The sequence below is a fragment of the Salmo salar genome, chromosome ssa15, assembly GCF_905237065.1.
Source record: "Salmo salar chromosome ssa15, Ssal_v3.1, whole genome shotgun sequence".
NCBI classification, from domain to species: Eukaryota; Metazoa; Chordata; class Actinopteri; order Salmoniformes; family Salmonidae; genus Salmo; species Salmo salar.
Window position 1 is genome coordinate 82699583 of NC_059456.1, and position 20932 is coordinate 82720514.

At 44.7% G+C, this 20932-nt stretch overlaps 1 protein-coding gene across 2 annotated transcripts in view; it reads right to left on the reverse strand.

The window, feature by feature from the left end:
* LOC106572368 (plexin-A1) overlaps positions 1-20932 on the reverse strand; it is a 269207-nt gene that overhangs the window by 64274 nt on the left and 184001 nt on the right. For both annotated transcript variants that reach the window (XM_014146446.2, XM_014146445.2), the window contains exon 10: positions 4602-4802. In XM_014146446.2, coding sequence (XP_014001921.2) covers positions 4602-4802 — 201 coding nt within the window. The remainder of the gene's footprint in view (positions 1-4601; positions 4803-20932) is intronic.

Below are 20932 nucleotides of genomic sequence, written 5' to 3' on the forward strand. Positions count from 1 at the left end.
GTAGAGGACATGTGCAGGTTTATTGGTCTGTCAGACACTGTCCCTCATCTTATGGCAGGCAGCAATGTAGTGCGCTGCCAACACACAGCTCTCTGCGTCCTCCCTCAACAGGACGGGTAGCCTACTCTCATCAGAGAGGTCTTTAAAACCTTGAATAAGGGTTTCAAATTTGGGGAAATGACACTCTCTAATTGTTTTATATTTTTTACATTTTGTCAGGACATGCAGCTCCGTCTCAGGTTCTGCTGTTGTGCAGTGGTTGCACAGCCTTTCCTCTACAGGGAGCCAGGTTTTCCTGTGTCTACCCTTCTCAATGGCAAGGCTGTGCTCACTGAGCCTGTACTTTGTCAAGGTTTTTCTAAGGTTTTGATCAGTAACCATGGTCAAATATTTTGCCATAGTGTACTGTCGATTTAGGGCCAGATAGCACTGCATTTTGCTTTGTGTTTGTGCTTGTGTTTCCCAATAAGCAATGTAGTTTTGTTTTGACTGTGTTGTAATTTGGTTTATTCTGATTGATTGGATGTTCTGGTCCTGAGGCTTCAGTGTGTTAGTAGAACAGGTTTGTGAACTCAGCCCCAGGACCAGCTGGATGAGGGGTCTCTCTCTCTCTCTCTCTCTCTCTCTCTCTCTCTCTGATGGGGCAGGAATTTACCTTTTTCTATTCCATTTATGAGCCAATGCAACATACCCCAGCAGCATTTGAATTGAATAAAATTAAGTTGCTGCATGAAAGATTTCTTATTATATGGCGCGTGTATGTTTTCTGTGGGTTTACTCGTACACGTGTGCCTGTATGTTAGTATGCCTGTGTAATATAAATACATGAATATGTCTACCAGAATCTAGATGCACAAGCAATTCTGGTTGTATCATAAATCACTTAAAAAAGGGGCCAATATTGTGCTGATGCTGGGCGTCCAGAGTCTGGTACAGCTAGTTACAGTGTTCATGGGAAGCATTTCCATATGCCTGATTCTGGACTTTTAAACCCCACTGGAGAACTGTGTATGCTATCTATACATACAGTACTGTATGTGCTTATGTGTCCATGAACGTGTATCGAGGCATGTGAGAGTGTATGTCCCTGCTGTGCAAGAATGTGCGATTGTGTGTTAAATGCAAGCACTACGTTCGATAACGCATAAACAGACAGTGAACAAGTCTTATTGGCTCTATCCTTCTCAGATCTGAGACTTGGCCAGACTAGGCTGTGTGTGTACTCCACAGGTAATACATGCTAATAGCAAGCATCATGGTCTACAATGCATCTTTCTTTGAGAAATGTCAAATAAGGACATGGTATACAGTCTCACAGTCACATTTACTCTGTTGTTGTCACCCCTGTGGAAACACAAACATGAAATCTAATGCAATCAAAACAGCTTCTTGTTTAACAGCAGAATGGTACTCTGTGGAGTCTGTCTGTGTGCCTTCTTCTCCCGCCCGATGGGCTCTGAGGAATGGAGGAAACACAGCACCAAACAGAGTTTACAGTTAAGTGGACCAACCTTTCCTCTCCAGCCCTGGGTCCATGGTGGTGCGGGTGGAGAGTGGAAGAGAGGGACTGAGCGGTCAGGCCAGGTGGGAGTATTCTACTACCCTGCAGGCAATAGACACACAGCAGTAGAGGCTGTAGGACTGCCACCGGAGCATGGAGCATGATGCTGGGACCAATCACCTTACATTCTGTTCTGTAACATAACCCCTTTCTTTCTGTTGTTCACCATCTCTTTCTGTCATTCTCTCTATGCTTCTCTCTGTCTCCCTCTGCCCCATATAAAAACGCATCTCTCCAGCTTCTCTGTTCCCTCGTCTCATTAGACGACCCATCCTTTCCTTCTCACCCTCTACTAACATTTTATTTTCTCCCTCAGTTAAAGGGACATGCGGTGATCCCGGGGTTGCCAGTCACTCTGCTGGACCAATACAATTCATCATCATGTTATCTGCACGGGAATGACTTAGATCCTATCAAAGAAACCTGACAGGCCTCGTCCTCTTCCTACCGAGGCTGAGAGACTGAAGCTGCTGAAGGGGAGATCCTGGACAAGATCTCCCCTCCTTTTCCCACTTCAATCATTGTGGGGGGGGGTCCAGAGGGGACAGAGAGGCCAGCCATCTCCCAGAGAGGAAGCCAATATGATGAAGCGTTCCCTGATATGATCTCTCTGTATTTCTCCCCTGTGCTCCAAGCTCTCCTTCTGGCTCTCCCTCTCCACTCTAACTGATCAAATAGTATGGTGGAAGGACTCTAAAACTGACCTACAGATACAGGATATGAGCTAGTTAGATCATGAATGACATCATCCTTATGGGTTAGCTTGGCCTCAGCAGCCCATTTTAATTGCCATGCATTTCTTACTAAGAGAAGGTGCAGGTGCTCTGCAAGATGGATGTTAACTCTCCAACCCAGTCCTCTGTGTCTGCAAGACCTATTCACTCACACACACACACACACACACACACACACACACACACACACACACACACACACACACACACACACACACACACACACACACACACACACACACACACACACACACACACACACACACACACTCCAACATGCTCCGTCGATACACATGAATCCATCCATCCACACATACACCATCTCCATCCATACACCATCCACACATACACCACTCTGGAGATTGATGGTAAACACTAGGTTGACTAGAGTGTCTCTACAGTGTAAACACTAGAGCAGGATGGAGGTGCTGTGTCCTCTGTTCTCTGGTCAGCAGAGAGACGGGCCGATGAGCTAATAAACTCAATGATAGTCCACAGCACACGGCAGAACACACTACAGTGCACCTCTCTTGTTTATTCAATCGATCTGCCTGGATCTCTCTCTCTCTCTCTCTCTCTCCGTCTCTCGCTCCCTTAACGAATGTTCATGTTTTATTAACTGTTCGCATTTTAGAGACGAAGAGGTCAATACACCTCAAGCACACGCCGACAACTAACTACTACTGATCTAATGATGAGAGGATCTATCTGGGGCTCTCACAGGAGGCCTGGGCTCCTTCAAAGGTCAAGGCTGGTGCACTGCTACAGGTTCTACCTGGAGTTCTGCCTGCACTGTTTATTCTGCCCTCGGTGAGAGAAGTGGACTTTCTGGTTCAGTAAAGGGACGTGGCCAGTGAGAGGGAACGAGCCATTCTTGAGGGCTGAATGGGGCCTGGCGGGTACAGTGAAGGCATGCTAAAGGAACTTGGGTCTGTCTGACAAGTTGGAAAAAGCTGTGGTCTTCCTTCCGTATGACCACCCCGTGCCACGGTAAATATGCAAATGACTTCCTTTAATAAGAAAGCTCTTTACAAAGACATGCTGCACTCACGCTGAAATCACAGAATGTTAAGTGATTGGTCTAATTTAACTGACGTGATTTCACTGTGGAAATGAACACGACTGAAATTGCCGTTCCATATTAAAATTGCCAGCTTGTCTGGCTTGCTGAGTAGTGGCAACGACATGTTACAGTGTCTCCCTGCCTCCCTCTGCCACCAGCAGCACACTGACTGACTGACTGACTGACTGACTGACTGACTGACTGACTGACTGACTGACTGACTGCATAGAGACAGCAGAGGGATGCAGGTTGGACTAGCCTCGCCCTACAAGCTGAAAACCGTACGTTAGAAACACCATTTGGTGCATGATGCATACTAACCATAACACCTTATCATGCTGTTTGTTACCACGAGACAGCTACAATGTTTTCTTGGCCCTGATGATCCCCTTATTGTGTAGCCAGTTGCTTGGCAGCCCTAGCTGATTGTTCACACCCATATCGCTTTGTCTGCTGCTCATATCCAATGGAGAAATGGCATGCCATTGGCTGAGCGGGCAGAGGCTGTTGATTTGAAATGGCTGCGACAGCAAACAGTCGATAAAGGCCTATTTAGTGAGACAGCTCTCCTCGCGCTCTTAGCTGCGTAATTAGCTTCCCTTCAGAAGCGCCAAGAGTTTCTCGAGTGAGAGGGGAGAGAGAGTACTATAACGGGCATCAATAAAGGAGCACAGACGAGTGTCATGCCACTGTCAAACGCACGGGACCACTCTACCCGTTAATGACTGCAGATGGGCGGCAGTCCGTCAAAGCGAATATACAGTGTTTCATCAGGCCTGCATGGTTACAGCACTGTCCACCCAGGCTGGTCAAACCTACGGCTCAATGGGAGAAAAAGAGGGAGAGAGAGTGGGGAAACAGAGGAGAGAGAGAGAGAGAGAGAGAGGACAAGAGAGAGCAGGAAAGAGGGAGGGAGGTGGGAGAAAGGAAAGCATGGTAGATAATGGCTGAGGATGGACGCTGCTAGTTCTACTTTAACTAAATGGGCAGAGTAAAGATATCAAAAGAACAGGAGAGAGAGGAGGGGAGAACCAAAGGGAGGTAAAAGCAAGAAGACAGAACCACTCAGGCTGGCATCTCATTTTTTTGAAAAGGAAGGTGATCACACTGATACAGAGAGAGACACACAGAAACAAACACAACCTCTATCATGCATTACCTATGACTACCCTGTATGACTAGGATGGTGGTTGGGTTGGGGACAGAGGACAGCAGAATAAGACAGGACAGGTATGGTACTCACCGAGGTCCTCTGACACTGGATGCTGGTGCTGTTGAAGCGCAAGGCGGTGACGCTGTAGGTGGCTCCCTGGATGTGGAAGATACACTCGTAGTTCCTCTGTCCAGACTGGGGCTGAGGCAGGTTCTTAGCCAGCAGGGTGATGGGCTTCATCACCCCCACTGGGATGTAGATCTGGGTGGATGGCAGGATCTGGGGACACTCCTGGGAACAGGGAGAGAGACCACGGTTAGGCTTCTATTCTGTAAGCAGCTAGAACTAAGGAAATGGAGGACTGGACATTTACTGAACTGGAAAAGTACACTACATGGCCAAAGGTATGTGGACACCCCTTCAAATTAGTGGATTCGGCTATTTCAGCCACACCCATTGCTGACAACTGTAAAAATAAAAAAACTGATCACACAGCCATGCAATCTCCACAAACATTGGCCTGTACTGAAGAATTCAGTGACTTTCAACGTGGCACCGTCATAAAAATGCCACCTTTCCAACAATTTCTGCCCTGCTAGAGCTGCCCCAGTCAACTGTAAGTGCTGTTATTGGGAAGTCAAAACGTCTAAGAGCAACAACGTCTCAGCCGCGAAGTGGTAGGCCACACAAGCTCACAGAATGGGACAGTGCTGAAACGCGTAGCGTGTAAAAAATCATCTGTCCTCAATTGCAACATTCACTACCCCATAAGACTTGCCACAAGAGGTCTCTTCCCAGTCCCAAAGTCCAGAACAGACAATGGGAGGCACACAGTACTACATAGAGCCATGTCTACATGGAACTCTATTCCACATCAAGTAACTGACGCAAGCAGTAAAATTAGATTTAAAAAACATAAAAAATACGTCATGGAACAGCGGGGACTGTGAAGCAACACAAACATTGGCACAGACACACACACACACACACGATAACATACGCACTATACATACACATGGATTTAGTACTGTAGATGTGGTAGTGGTGGAGTAGGGGCCTGAGGGAACACAGTGTGTTGTGAAATCTGTGAATGTATTGTAATGTTTTTAAAATTGTATGAACTGCCTTAATTTTGCTGGACCCCAGGAAGAGTAGCTGCTGCTTTGGCAGCAGCTAATGGGGATCCATAATAAATACAAATACAAATACAAATATCGAGTTCCAAACTGCCTCTGGAAGCAACATCAGCAGAATAACTGTTCGTCGGGAGCTTCATGAAATGGGTTTCCATGGCCGAGCAGCCGAACACAGGCCTAAGTGCCAAGCGTGTTCAATGCCAAGCGTCGGCTGGAGTGATGTAAAGCTCACTGCCAGCGGACTCCGGAGCAGTGGAAACTCGTTCTCTGGAGGGATGAATCACGCTTCACCGTCTGGCAGTTCGACGAAATAATCTAAGTTTGGCGGAGGCCAGGAGAACGCTACCTGCCCGAATGCATAGTGAAAACTGTAAAGTTTGGTGGAGGAGGAATAATGGTCTGGGGCTGTTTTTCATGTTTCGGGCTAGGTCCCTTAGTTCCAGGGTAAGGAAATCTTAACGCTACAGCATACAATGACATTCTAGACGATTCCGTTATTCCAACTTTGTGGCAGTTTGGGGTTGACCCTTTCCTGTTTCAACATGACAATGCCCCCGTGCACAAAGCGAGGTCCATACAGAAATGGTTGGTCGAGATCGGTGTGGAAGAACTTGACTGGGATGAATTGGAATGCCGACTGCGAGCCAGGCCTAATCGCCCAATATCAGTGCCCGACCTCACTAACGCTCTTATGGCTGAATGGAAGCAAGTCCTCGCAGAAATGTTCCAACATCTAGTGGAAAGCCTTCCCAGAAGAGTGGAGGCTGTTGTAGCAGCGAAGGGGGGACCAACTCCTTATTAATGTCCATGATTTTGGAATGAGATGTTGGACGAGCCATGTAGTGTAAATATAGCAATGCAGTTGTACTGTAGATGGTATTAGTGATTTTGAAAGCGGTCTTGATGCACAGTGTGTGAGCTTTTAAGCACAGAGTTATACAACAGGAAGACAGGAATGCAGTATTTCTAATTGTATGAAGCCATGTAATGGTCCTAACTGCTCAGAGAAACTGGCATATTTCTGGAGGGGGGATGGCAGATTAGCGACCACAGACGTCATTGCCATGCCAACCGATTAACAAAATGAAGCTATTCTAGTGTTTATGCCATTTAAAGGTTTTGGCAGGGTCTGGGCAGAAGAGCCAGTCCATTCAAATCCAGTCCAGGCAATCAATGGGAAGAGCAGTGCGTGCTGCCTGGTCTCCTCTCCTGGCCCTGACCCCAACACAGGGGCACTGGAGCGAACAGGAACAGAGCAACGGCAGCTTAAGATATACATCAACGAACAGGAGATGGGCAACCACGGACACACTTGGCAAAGGAAAAATGTATTTGTTGATATAGTTGCATTTAACTAATAGACGCTATCTTCTCCCACACAAGATTTAGCAACAGGCTGTAACAATGAATATTACTATTCCAAACAGTTACATAGGAAAAACATGAACAGTACCATGGTAATGCGAGTGAATGAAATGTGTTCTTACTCTTCCTATTCAAATGAGTCAATGCCAATAAGCTAATGCCAATAAGCTAGACAAACAAGTCCAGACAGCAGACAGCCTTTGTCAGCAGGAAAAACGAAGAGCCAAGCCTAAATCTAAAAAATGTACAATAAAACTGTACCTTAAGCTAAAACTATTCCAATATCAACATTTGTAGACATTTAAGAAATGTCTAAAATAATCTGATTACTATTTTAATTCAAAGCTCCAGGTCTGGCAGACTATTGTCTATAGTATACTCTATAGACAGCACTGACCATATCATCCCTGTGTGTGAAGCTTCTTATCATGAGTTGGGCTGTGTAAACAGACTCCCGCTCAGAAGCCAACACAGGGCTCTGTGACACCAGGCAGCCAGGCTCTTCTATTGGGCTGCAGATTTAATTGCCTGCGGCTGCAGTCTTGTTATTAAACTGTGTTCCACCACCGCTCTCCTCGTTTCCTCTCCGCTCTCCTCCTCTGCCCTAATCTCCCCTCCTACCCTCTCCTCTCCCCTCCCCTCCCTCCTCTCACTCTCCTCTCCTACCCTCTTTCCCCCCCTCCTTTCTCCTACCCTCTCCTCTTCCCTCCCCTATTCACCTCTCCTCTCCCTTATTCTCCTCTCCACTTCTCTCGCCTCCTCTCCTCTTCTCCAAATCTCTCCATTGCTGAATAAATATAGTATGATGCAATTTCCTTCTGGACAGCCTTGCTTCCATCTTCAATTACTATGTAAGAGACAATGAAAGACTCTTGATACTAAGCTAGAAGAAATGCATAGGATTCGCCTCAGGACAATAGGGAGACGACTACTGAGGGTAAGGAACTCTGAGGTCCAGATGACTAATAAATACGGGTGCTCTATTGTCCTTTCATTCCAACACTCCCAAAATATTCATGGGAACATTAATTTCCTGAATCATTATTACTGTAAGCTCAGCATCGTATATTTGTATATCAGTTTGTGCTTTGCTAAACCAGCGTTAAATTAAGTGCAGGTAATGACTTGAAATTGCAATTTGAATCGGAAGCCATTGGGCAAAGAAAATCATTGGACGTAATGGAATTGGGTGATACACAAACCCAAATAGCGAAACAAGAATAATGGGGCTTGTGAATGAATCCTCAATTCTAAGGGAGCAAAGAGGGAGAAGGATCAATTCCAGGTGGGCTGCTGAGTCCGAACGAGACGTTGTGCTGGTAGCCTGGCTTTAGTATTCACTGCACACAGGTGGGGAACAGACAAGCGTAAACAACACGCTTAATGAACTGCCTCCAGCCTCTGATAGGGACTGACTTCAGGAAGAAAGGAGAAGTAAAGTTATGTATGTATGTGTGTGTGTGTGTGTGTGTGTGTGTGTGTGTGTGTGTGTGTGTGTGTGTGTGTGTGTGTGTGTGTGTGTGTGTGTGTGTGTGTGTGTGTGTGTGTGTGTGTGTGTGTGTGTGTGTGTGCGTGTGTGTGTGCGTGTGTGTATTTGTGCGCAGTCTGTCCCCAGGACAAAGAAATGAAACAGTCCTCTTCCCACCAAACCAGTGTAACGCTGCTATCGCCGACTGTCTGGGTAGCGTGGGTCAGGCAAACCGCAGCCTCCCTCTGTGGTATGTAAAACACGTGTCTCTGGCCAGACAGTGCAGAGACAGAGACAGACAGACTGCTAACTCCTCAGTCTGAATCACACTCTGGCCCCAACTGTGCCAACACATGGCCCGCATGCCTGCAGCAGAAACCTCAGAGGCCTGGTGCATTGGCATGGACTGGAGGGTCGAAGACACGGAGAGTGCTGGATCAGCAGTGCGGGCCAAGCCAGAACCACATCCTGCAGCACTCAGCACCCAGCCCAGCCAAACTCAACCATCAGCCCCAGACATTGCCATCCAGCTGGGGCACAGAGACAGGCCGCAACCTCCCAACCTCTGGTTCTCATTACGGATCAGCTAGAGCCATGAGACAAAGACCTGCCACGTTCAGAAGGGAACTGATGATGCACACAAGTTGAGGGCAAGAGAAGGAGAAAAAAAGAGATCAACAAAAAGAGGTGGAGAAAAAATTGAAACTATTTCATTGCCAGTCCTGACAGGTGTCAAAACAGAGTTGAAAGTGTGTATCAGATTGCACTCTTGCAGAGTACACTGGAACAATGGTTTACCAGGGGGATTCCTTTGAAGTGGTTTCTCGCTTTCCTTTATTCACTCCTTTATTTCCTTTGAAATGACAGAAAGGGAGAAAGACAGAGAGAGGGAGAGAAAGCGAGAGAGAAAGAGAAAGAAGAGAGAGAAAGAGAGAGAGAGAGAAACGTACATTTCCTCAGTGAAAACAATGTACTGAGCAAATGTCAAATTGGCTTTCCACCAAATTACTGTACGACAGACCACGTATTCACCCTGCACACCCTAATTGACAAACAAACAAAACAAAGGCAAAGTCTTGTCATGCTCTGTTGATTTCAAAGAAGCTTTTGACTCAATTTGGCATGAGGGTCTGCTATACAAATTGATGGAAAGTGGCATTGGGGGAAAAAAATACGACATTATAAAATCCATGTACACAAACACTCTTCTGGGAAGGCACTGATGTTGGGCGATTAGGCCTGGCTCACAGTCGGCATTCCAATTCATCCCTAAGGTGTTTGATGGGGTTGAGGTCAGGGCTCTGTGCTGGCCAGTCATGTTATTCCACACCGATCTCGACAAACCATTTTGTTTTGTGCACGGGGCATTATCATGCTGAAACAGGAAATGCCTTCCCCAAACTGTTGCCACAACATTGGAAGCACAGAATCATCTAGAATGGCATTGTATGCTGTAGCATTAAGATTTCCCTTCACTGGAACTAAGGGGCCTAGCCAGACCATTAATCCTAATACACCAAACTTTACAGTTGGCAATATGCATTCGGGCAGGTAGCGTTCTCCTGGCATCCGCCAAATCCAGATTTGTCCGTCGGACTGCCAGATGAATGAAATTCCACTGCTCCAGAGTTCAATGGCGGCGAGCTTTACACCACTCCAGCAGACGCTTGGCATTGCGCATGGTGATCTTAGGCTTGTGTGCGGCTGCTCAGCGAAGCTCCCAATGACGCTCCCGATGAACGGTTATTGTGCTGACGTTGCTTCCAGAGGCAGTTTGGAACTCGGTAATGAGTATTGCAACCGAGGACAGACGATTTTTACGTGCTACGCTCTTCAGCACTCGGCGGTCCCCTTCTGTGAGCTTGTGTGGCCTACCACTTCGCGGCTGAGCCATTGTTGCTCCTAGATGTTTCCACTTCACAATAACAGCATTAACAGTTGACCGGGGCAGCTATAGAAGGGTAGATATTTGATGAACTGACTTGTTGGAAAGGTGGCATCCTATGACGGTCCCATGTTGAAAGTCACTGAGCACTTCAGTAAGGCCATTCTTCTGCCAATGTTTGTCTATTGAGATTGCATGGCTGTGTGTTCAATTTTATACACCGAATCCACTAATTTGAAGGGGTGTCCACATACTTTTGTTTATATTGTCCATATCAACAAATTGGCGAGGGCACTAGAACAGTCTGCAGCACCTGGCATCACCCTACTAGAATCTGAAGTCAAATGTCTACTGTTTGCTGATGATCTGGTGCTTCTGTCCTTAACAAAGGAGGGCCTACAGCAGCATCTAGATCTTCTGTACAGATTCTGTCAGACCTGGGCCCTGACAGTAAATCTTAGTAAGACCAAAATAAGGGTGTTCCAAAAAAGGTCCAGTTGCCAGGACCACAAATACAAATTCCATCTAGACACCGTTGCCCTAGAGAACACAGAAAACTATACCTACCTCGGCCTAAACATCAGCACCACAGGTAACTTCCACAAAGCTGTGAACCATCTGAGAGACAAGGCAAGAAGGGCCTTCTACGCCATCAAATAGGAACATAAAATTCAACATCCCAATTAGGATACTTGAATCAGTTATAGAACCCATTGCCCTTTATGGTTGTGAGGTCTGGGGTCCGCTCACCAACCCCAAAATTCACAAAATGGGACAAACACCAAATTGAGACTCTGCATGCAGAATTCTGCAAAAACATCTTCTATGTACACCGCAAAAAAACAAATAATGCATGCAGAGCAGAATTAAGATGATACCCCCTAGTTATCAAAAATAGTTATATTCTTCAACCACCTAAAAGAAAGCAATTCCCAAACCTTTCATAACAAAGCCATCATCTACAGAGAGATTAACCTAGAGAAGAATCCCATAAGCAAGCTGGTCCAGGACAATAACACAATTAGACCCAACAAAATCATGAGAAAACAAAAAGATAATTATTTGACAAATTGGAAATAATTAACAACAAAAAACAGTGCGAACTAGAATGCTATTTGGCCCTAAACAGAGAGTACACAGTGGCAGAATACCTGACCACCGTGGCTGACCAAAAATGAAGGAAAGCTTTGACTACTCAATGAACATTGCCTTGCTATTGAGAAAGGCCACCGTAGGCAGACCTATGTGCACACTGCCCACAAAATGAGGTCGAAAATGAGGTGCTTCCTAACCTCCTGCCAAATGTATGACAATATTAGAGACACATATTTCCCTCAGATTACACAGACCCACAAAGAATTAGAAAACAAATCCAATTTTGATAAACTCACATATTGTAAATACAATGTCTGTGTATTTATTTTCCCAGTTGTACTTTAACTATTTGCACATCGTTACAACACTGTACATAACCATAATATACATTTTAAATGTCTCTATTCCTTTGAAACTTTTGTGAGTGTAATGTTTAATGTTTACTGTTCATTTTCTATTGTTTATTTCACTTTTGTCAATGTAAACATATGTTTACCAGTTCAATAAAGCCCTTTGAATTGAATTGAATTGAGATAGAGAGAGAGGCTTGTGTGAGCTGGGGCTCCAGGTTAGGTTTGCTGCTCTCAGTGCTCCCCCCACACTTTATCCCCTCTCTCCCCTGGTGCTGTGAATCAAGAAGAGGTGAGACATGGCCCTGGGAGTCGTTTATTAAGGTGGGAATGAGAGTCAGGAGAAGAGGCAGGGGTTCACCAAATAGGATAGTGTTTGGCTGATTATTTGTGTTGCCCTCAACCCCTCGGGGGGAAAATGAGGCTGGAACTCTGGGAGAGACAGAGAGAGGCAGCTTACAGCTGTCCCTACTCCAAAACAATAATCTAACCCTGGGGTTGTGGGGTTGGGAGTCAGAGCGCTGCAGAGGAACCAGTCTAGAGGGCAAACAGGAAGAAGGCATAAGGTGTCAGCCAGCAGCAGATAAAGATGAGTGGGTTGTCTGGCTCCAGACTCATCTCTACTTCTCCCATTTCCTCCTCTTAGTGCTAGCCTGGCCCCGGCAGCTCCGCAGGGCTTGCTAGTCTGCATGGTGTTTGTTTTGTTGAAAACAGCCTCCAGACATGCCCCCTCTGGCAACAGATTCCTGTTAGCATTTGATTTTCCCCTCCCATCAAGCCGTGTAACACTGCAGAGGTTGCAGTCTTAGAAGATTAAGCAGGGCTTACATAACAAACAGCAGAACAAGGGAGAGAGACAGACAGACAGACAGACAGACAGACAGACAGACAGACAGACAGACAGACAGACAGACAGACAGACAGACAGACAGACAGACAGACAGACAGACAGACAGACAGACAGACAGACAGACAGACAGACAGACAGACAGACAGACAGACAGACAGACAGACAGTCAAGCCTCTTCTGTCTTCTGCAACAGGTTTGAAATCGGATTCTTCTAAAAATACTAGCAGAGGGAGAGGGTGGTGTTTGTAGGTCATGGAGGGAGGAACAAGGGTCTTCCTAGTTTCTCATTTGGATGATTCTATCTCCCATTGGCCCTGCCTGATTGCTACAGTATGAGGTGATGTCATCATGGGATTACTGATGGTGTTCTCCTTTGGGGCTACTGTCTGTCACCTCATTGGCCTCCTCCTCCAGGCCCCCTGGCCAATTCTAATCCACCATGAAGGATGGTGTGTCACTGCTGGCGGCAAGGGGTGTTGATAGATGAGTAGCTTTGTGATTGACAGAGGGGTGTGCTGTGCGGTGGGGCGAGGAGGGGAGAGTGTGGAGAGGAGAGAGCTGCAGAGTTGCAGAGTATGCTATCCCCGATGCAGTAAAAAATTATTTAAAAAAATGAAAACTGCAGTAAGCTTTATGAGACATATTTTTGAATGCGGACCCATTACACCATATGTTTGTCAGGATTTGCGGGATTTGGGAGAGTGCGATGGTCCCCTTTTGGAGAGCTTCAGAGCACCCTTATGGATTACTGACACAACCCACAATATTTCTGATACATCCCATGAGGAAGAAGCAGGACCCACATCAACCAACCCACATCAACCAGCGCAACACACACCAAGAGAAACACACAGAGAGGAACGGGAGACAGACAGAGAGGAACGGGAGACAGACAGAGAGGAACGGGAGACAGACAGAGAGGAACGGGAGACAGACAGAGAGGAACGGGAGACAGACAGAGAGGAACGGGAGACAGACAGAGAGGAACGGGAGACAGACAGAGAGGAACGGGAGACAGACAGAGAGGAACGGGAGACAGACAGATCTCCCGAGGGAGACACAGACAGAGAGACGCTGAATAATATGATCTCACTCTGAGATTTGTTGGGTTTCATGCGAGCCAATACACGTCCCCATAGATTTCTCCTAAGAATAATGTGCCGACAGGTCAAGGGGGCCAGCGAGCAGCATATCATATCCATCAACACAACCAAGCCCTCTCAGTGATTTCAGGCCTGCCTACCGCTCCCAACAGAATCCAATTGTGCCCTGCTGGCCTCTTCATTTGGACAGAGCTGAGCTGTTTAGAGCCAAACAAAATGGAACTCTGGGCTTTGTTTTATCAGAGATTGGCCTGTCTGTTTCTGTCAAACTGTATCTGGGCTGCATGCAGAGACTTGAATAAATGTGATAAATCGATTTAAGCTTTCACAACCAACTCCCAGGGGGGTGTGTTACTGTAGATACACCAGATCATTACACATTCAACCAACTCCCAGGGGAGTGTGTTACTGTAGATACACCAGATCATTACACATTCAACCAACTCCCAGGGGAGTGTGTTACTGTAGATACACCAGATCATTACACATTCAACCAACTCCCAGGGGGGTGTGTTACTGTAGATACACCAGATCATTACACATTCAACCAACTCCCAGGGGGGTGTGTTACTGTAGATACACCAGATCATTACACATTCAACCAACTCCCAGGGGGGTGTTACTGTAGATACACCAGATCATTACACATTCAACCAACTCCCAGGGGGGTGTGTTACTGTAGATACACCAGATCATTACACATTCAACCAACTCCCAGGGGGGTGTTACTGTAGATACACCAGATCATTACACATTCAACCAACTCCCAGGGGGGTGTGTTACTGTAGATACACCAGATCATTACACATTCAACCAACTCCCAGGGGGTGTGTTACTGTAGATACACCAGATCATTACACATTCAACCAACTCCCAGGGGAGTGTGTTACTGTAGATACACCAGATCATTACACATTCAACCAACTCCCAGGGGTGTGTGTTACTGTAGATACACCAGATCATTACACATTCAACCAACTCCCAGGGGAGTGTGTTACTGTAGATACACCAGATCATTACACATTCAACCAACTCCCAGGGGGGTGTGTTACTGTAGATACACCAGATCATTACACATTCAACCAACTCCCAGGCGGGTGTGTTACTGTAGATACACCAGATCATTACACATTCAACCAACTCCCAGGGGAGTGTGTTACTGTAGATACACCAGATCATTACACTGGGTGCTATTCATATCCGATGCTAGGAAATACTGAGCTCAGACAATTGATATTGTGTTTTGACCATAAGATAACAGTGCAACAAACAACTATAAACCAAACTATATTATGTAACTATGTAATTATATTACTAAGACGAAAGTTGTAAAGAGTAACACTTGATGGGTTGAATGAACAAAGTTCCCAAGGTCTAGTCCTCTAGTGAGACACGGTGATAGAACTGTGCTTGATAGGACACCATGAACCTCTCAGAGGAGCTCAGCGGTAAAATGAAAGGGACTTTGAACCATAAAAAGGCTTTTGGAGTGTCTGCCCACTCCTGGGCCCTAATGTGGAGGAGCAAGGAGAGTAGGGAGAGCCCAAAGAGCTGGAGAGATGAGATATGCAAGGTCAGAAATCTGCTTGGGAGTCACAGATAGTATCCACATACTGTAACTGAATCTTCATGGCTAATAATACTGCAGATCGGAGGAGGGGGGGTTGTTTTAAGATGGTCATGCCATGGATCTTAAAAGTCCAAATTCAATATTTGATCAAATAATTGTATAAAACAAATGTTTGACACCTGTTTGATAGCTAAGCTGTTTGATTTTGAGTTTTAGGACCCCTTTAGGTATCACATTTTTTGGGGGACACATATTTAACCCCTTATTTTTGTTGGCACTAAACTACCTCCATACTTGTATTTGTTTATATGGGTTACCTTCAGACGAGTCCCATGACACTTGTGGGGGTCGTAGAGGAAAACGGAGAGTCTCATCTCTCCATAGAGGGGTCATAATAGTTTGTAGCCAAACCATTTGGATGCTACAGACGATTTGGTGAGAAGACAGATTCTCAGGATGCCTCATGGTCTGATAAACACCACTGTAGCTCAGCCACTTTGCAACGCAGATGCGGAAGGGCGACGTAGGCGGTGTATTGAGGTGGTGTATTGAGACGCAGCCCATGCAAAAAAACAAACAAACTGACTCATTTTGATGGGGATTGTTTTATTATGTTACTAAGACTGACGCACGGGTACGTCAATATACTCTTAAGGATATTGTACAAACTGTACAAAGAACAAACATGAAACATGATCACTGACCACGTATTATGATGATGTTGCCATGGGAGCTCTAGAGTCAGTACTTCCTCTGAAAAGGAGAACTAGGACAGCAGCATTAGATGACTGGGAATTATTAAAGAGAAAATACAGGAAGTGGAGCTGGCCCTGATGGTGTCATTGGACCAAACCCCACATGAAGAAGCCTTCACCAGGATCTCAACTCAACTCTCCTCTATGTAGAAATGATCCCCAGCCTCCATTAGAACGATCTGAGGCATCTAGAAATGAAGATTTAATACACTTTGAATAATTAAAGTAGGCGAGATCAGTGGCCGGCTTGGATCCCTGAGCAGGAGGCAGCGCCTGGGAGAACCGAAGAGGGGGCAACCTGCTACCCCTGCCAGGGAGAGCTAGAGAAGAGTTAGTCCGGTGCCAGTGTCGCAGCACAGTGGGGAGAACCCATATCTAACGACGGAAGGTGAGAGACCATGAGAAGGTACCCGCTTTCGCTAATTGACATTGCAAAAGTATGAAAGGTACAGTCTCAGACGTTTGTCCCATTCCGTAAGGCTGGCTGCAGTAGTGGTGGAGTTGGCTGGCCTGTTCTGAGCCGTGACATTGGGGATGGAGACAGCCAAAGTTGAGCAGGGCTGAGAGTTGGAGCTGGGGCTCTTTGGCAGACCTTCTCCTCCCGCGCCTGTTCACAGTCTGTTTACTGTAGCGCTACTGCAGCTTACCAAGACGCCGTTGGACGCACTTCCTCTAGTGTGTGTGCATGCCTGTGTGTACTCACAGGAGAAATGCTTTCACAACATCAGAGAGACGAGAGAGGGAAGAGGGGAAAAAAGCCAGATGAGACAGATTGTAAATTTGAGGGAAGGAAGGAATTATGCTTGGCAGACATGGAGGAGAGACAGGTGGCACTGAGGATGTCTGTCTAAATGCATGAATACCATGAATACAGTAACTTCAGAAAGTATTGCATTTTTCCACATGTTGTTGTGTTACAGCCTGAATTTAAAATGGATTAAATGTAGATTTTTTTTTTTTACTGGCCTACACACAATAACTCATAATGTCAAATTGGAATTATGTTTTCCCCCCAAAAATCCAAATGTATTAAAAATTAAAAGCTGAAATGCCTTGAGTCAATAAGTATTCAACCCAATTGTAAAGACAAGCCTAAATAAGTCCAGGAGTAAAAATGTGCTTAACAAGTCATATAATAAGTTGCATGGACTCTCTCTCATGATTTGTTTTATGACTACCTCATCTCTGTAACCAACAAAACACATACAATTATCTGTAAGGTCCCCTCAGTCAAGCAGTGAATTTCAAACACTAATTCAACCACAAAGACCAGCGAAATGTACAACGCCTCGCAAAGAAGGGCACCTATTGTAGATGGGTAAAAAAAAAGCAGACATTGAATATCCCTTTGAGCATGGTGAAGTTATTCATTACTAATTATTCATTTGGAATGTGTATCAATACACCCAGTTACAGGCGTCCTTCTTAACTCAATTGTTGGAGAGGAAGGAAACCAGTCAGGGATTTCACCATGGCTGTGGCTGTGATAGGAGAAAACTGAGGATGGATCAACAACATTCTAGTTACTCCACAACACTAACCTAATTGACAGAGAGAAAAGAAAGAAGCCTGTACAGAATACAAATATTCCAAAACATGCATCCTGTTTGCAACAAGGCATTAAAGTAATACTGCAAAAAATATTGCAAAGCAATGAACTTTTTGTCCTGAATACAAAGTGTTATGTTTGAGGCAAATCCAATACAACATTACAGAGTACCATTCTCCATATTTTTAAGCATAGTGGTGGCTGCATCATGTTATGGGTATGCTTGTAATCATTAAAGACTGGGGAGGTTTTCGGGATAAAAAAGAAATGGAGCTAAGCACAGGCAAAATCCTAGAGGAAAACCTGGTTCAGTCTGCTTTCCACCAAACCCTGGGAGAGGAATTCACCTTTCAGCAGGAAAATAACCTAAAACACAAGGGGAAATCTACACTGGAGTTGCTTACCAATAAGACAATGAATGTTCCTGAGTGGCAGAGTTACAGTTTTGAATTGCATCTGTTTGAAAATCTATTGCAAGATCTGAAAATGGTTGTCTAGCAATGATCAACAACAAATTTGACAGAGCTTGAAGAATTTTTAAAAGAATAATGGGCAAATGTTGCACAAACCAGGTGTGGAAAGCTCTTGGTGACTTACCTAGAAGTACTCAAAGCTGTAATCGATTCAAACATGTATTGACTCAGGGGGCTGAATACTTATCTAATCAAGATATTACGGTTTTATTTTTAATATATTTTTTTTACAAATGTTGTAATTTTTCTCCTATTTTGACATTAGAGTATTTTGTGTAGATCGTTGACAAAAAAAAGACAATTAAATCCATTGTAATCCCACTTTGTAACACCACAAAAAAGTCAAGCGGTGTGAATACTTTCTGAAGGCCCTGTACATACATTGTCAGACAAATATGCAACTCTATACATCCTATTTCATTACAATCAATGACAACATGCATTAACTACCATATAAGAGTCAACCAAAGCTAGCCTAGTGTGTAATACTGTATCTTAATCAAAGGAAGTACACTAGGCCTATATTTTACCCCCAGAGCAGTTAATGGGGGTGACAGGAGGAGAACAGAGATGCACATTACTTCACTCTGTCGTTTTGATACATCTTCTAATTAGCAGCAGATAGACTAATGTTAGTTTATCCAGACATCTACATTTTTACATCTGTACAGCCAAAGCTGCTTTAATGGTTATAAATTGGACAAGGAAAAGTATCACCTATTATTACCTAATGGGTGATATAATACAGTGTAACTGAATGTAAGGAACTCCATAGGGACTTATGGTATAATCAGGTTTTGGATAAGTCGGAAGTTTACATACACCTTAGCCAAATACATTTACTCAGTTTAATCCTAGTAAGAATTCCCTGTCTTATGTCAGTTAGGATCACCACTTTATTTTAAGAATGTGAAATGTCAGAATAATAGTAGAGAGAATGATTTATATCAGCTTTTATTTCTTTCATCACATTCCCAGTGGGTCAGAAGTTTACATACACTCAATTAATATTTGGTAGCATTGCCTTTAAATTGTTTAACTTGGGTCAAACGTTTTGGGTAGCCTTCCACAAGCTTCCCACAATAAGTTGGCTGAATTTTGGTCCATTCCTACTGACAGAGCTGGTGTAACTGAGTCAGGTTTGCAGGCCTCCTTGCTCGCACACACTTTCAGTTCTGCCCACAAATTTTCCATGGGATTGAGGTCAGGGCTTTGTGATGGCCACTCCAATACCTTGACTTTGTTGTCCTTAAGCCATTTTGCCACAACTTTGGAAGTATGCTTGGGGTCATTGTCCATTTGGAAGACCCATTTGCGACCAAGCTTTAACTTCCTGACTGATGTTTTGAGATGTTGCTTCAATATATCCACATAATTGTCCTTCCTCATGATGCCATCTATTTTGTGAAGTGCACCAGTCCCTCTTGCAGCAAAGCACCCCCACAACATGATGCTGCCACCCCTGTGCTTCACGGTTAGCATGGGGATTTTCGGTTTGCAAGTCTCCCCCTTTTTCCTCCAAACATAATGATGGTCATTACGGCCAAACAATTCCATTTTTGTTTCATCAGACCAGAGGACATTTCTCCAAAAAGTACGATCTTTGTCCCCATGTGCAGTTTCAAACCGTAGTCTGGCTTTTTTATGGCGGTTTTGGAGCAGTGGCTTCTTCCTTGCTGAACGGCCTTTCAGGTTATGTCGATATAGGACTCGCTTTACTGTGGATATAGATACTTTTGTACCTGCTTCCTCCAGCATCTTCACAAGGTCCTTTTCTATTGTTCTGGGACTGATTTGCACTTTTTGCACCAAAGTATGTTCATCTCTAGGAGACAGAACGCGACTCCTTCCTGAGCGGTATGACGGCTGCATGATCCCATAGTGTTTATACTTGCGTAGTATTGTTTGTACAGATGAACGTGGTACCTTCAGGCATTTGGAAATTGCTCCCAAGGATGAACCAGACTTGTGGAGGTCTACAATTTTTTCTGAGGTCTTGGCTGATTTCTTTTGATTTTCCCATGATGTCAACCAAAGAGGCACTGAGTTTGAAGGTAGGCCTTGAAATACATCCAATGGTACACCTCCAATTGACTCAAAATATGTCAATTAGCCTATCTGAAGCTTCTAAAGCCATGGCATCATTTTCTGGAATTTTCCAAGCTGTTTAAAGGCACAGTCAACTTAGTGTATATAAACTTCTGACCCACTGGAATTGTGATACAGTGAATTATAAGTGAAATAATCTGTCTGTAAACAATTGTTGGAAAAATTACTTGTGTCATGCACAAAGTAGATGTTGTAACTGACTTGCCAAAACTATAGTTTGTTGACAAGAAATTTGTGGAGTGGTTGAAAAACGAGTTTTAATGACTCCAACCTACGTGTATGTAAACTTCCGACTTCAACTGTATATATATTATATATCTCCTATCAGAGATATGAACCTTTGACTGAGCCCAATTCTGTACTGATTCCATCCCAATGTTGGAGACTGGCTTCAAACTGACAGAGAGACAGACAGCCACTACCTCTACCAGACCAACAAACCCACAGCCACTGTCCATGACAACACATTTGTTTGTTTCAATGTTAGTTTGTTTGTTTGTTTGTTTATTCATTTCTCCTGATGGGTTTCTCAAGTGCGGCTTACTCGAGCAATTTTCTGCCTGGTCGGATTTAATGTGCTCCTTTGTTTATCGTCTGTCGGGCGGATGCTGATTGATATACATTTGATTTGCAAATGTTACTCATTACATCGGGGACTTAGTTACAATGCTGGTGGACACACAACTATGAGAAATGCATTTTGGCATATCAGT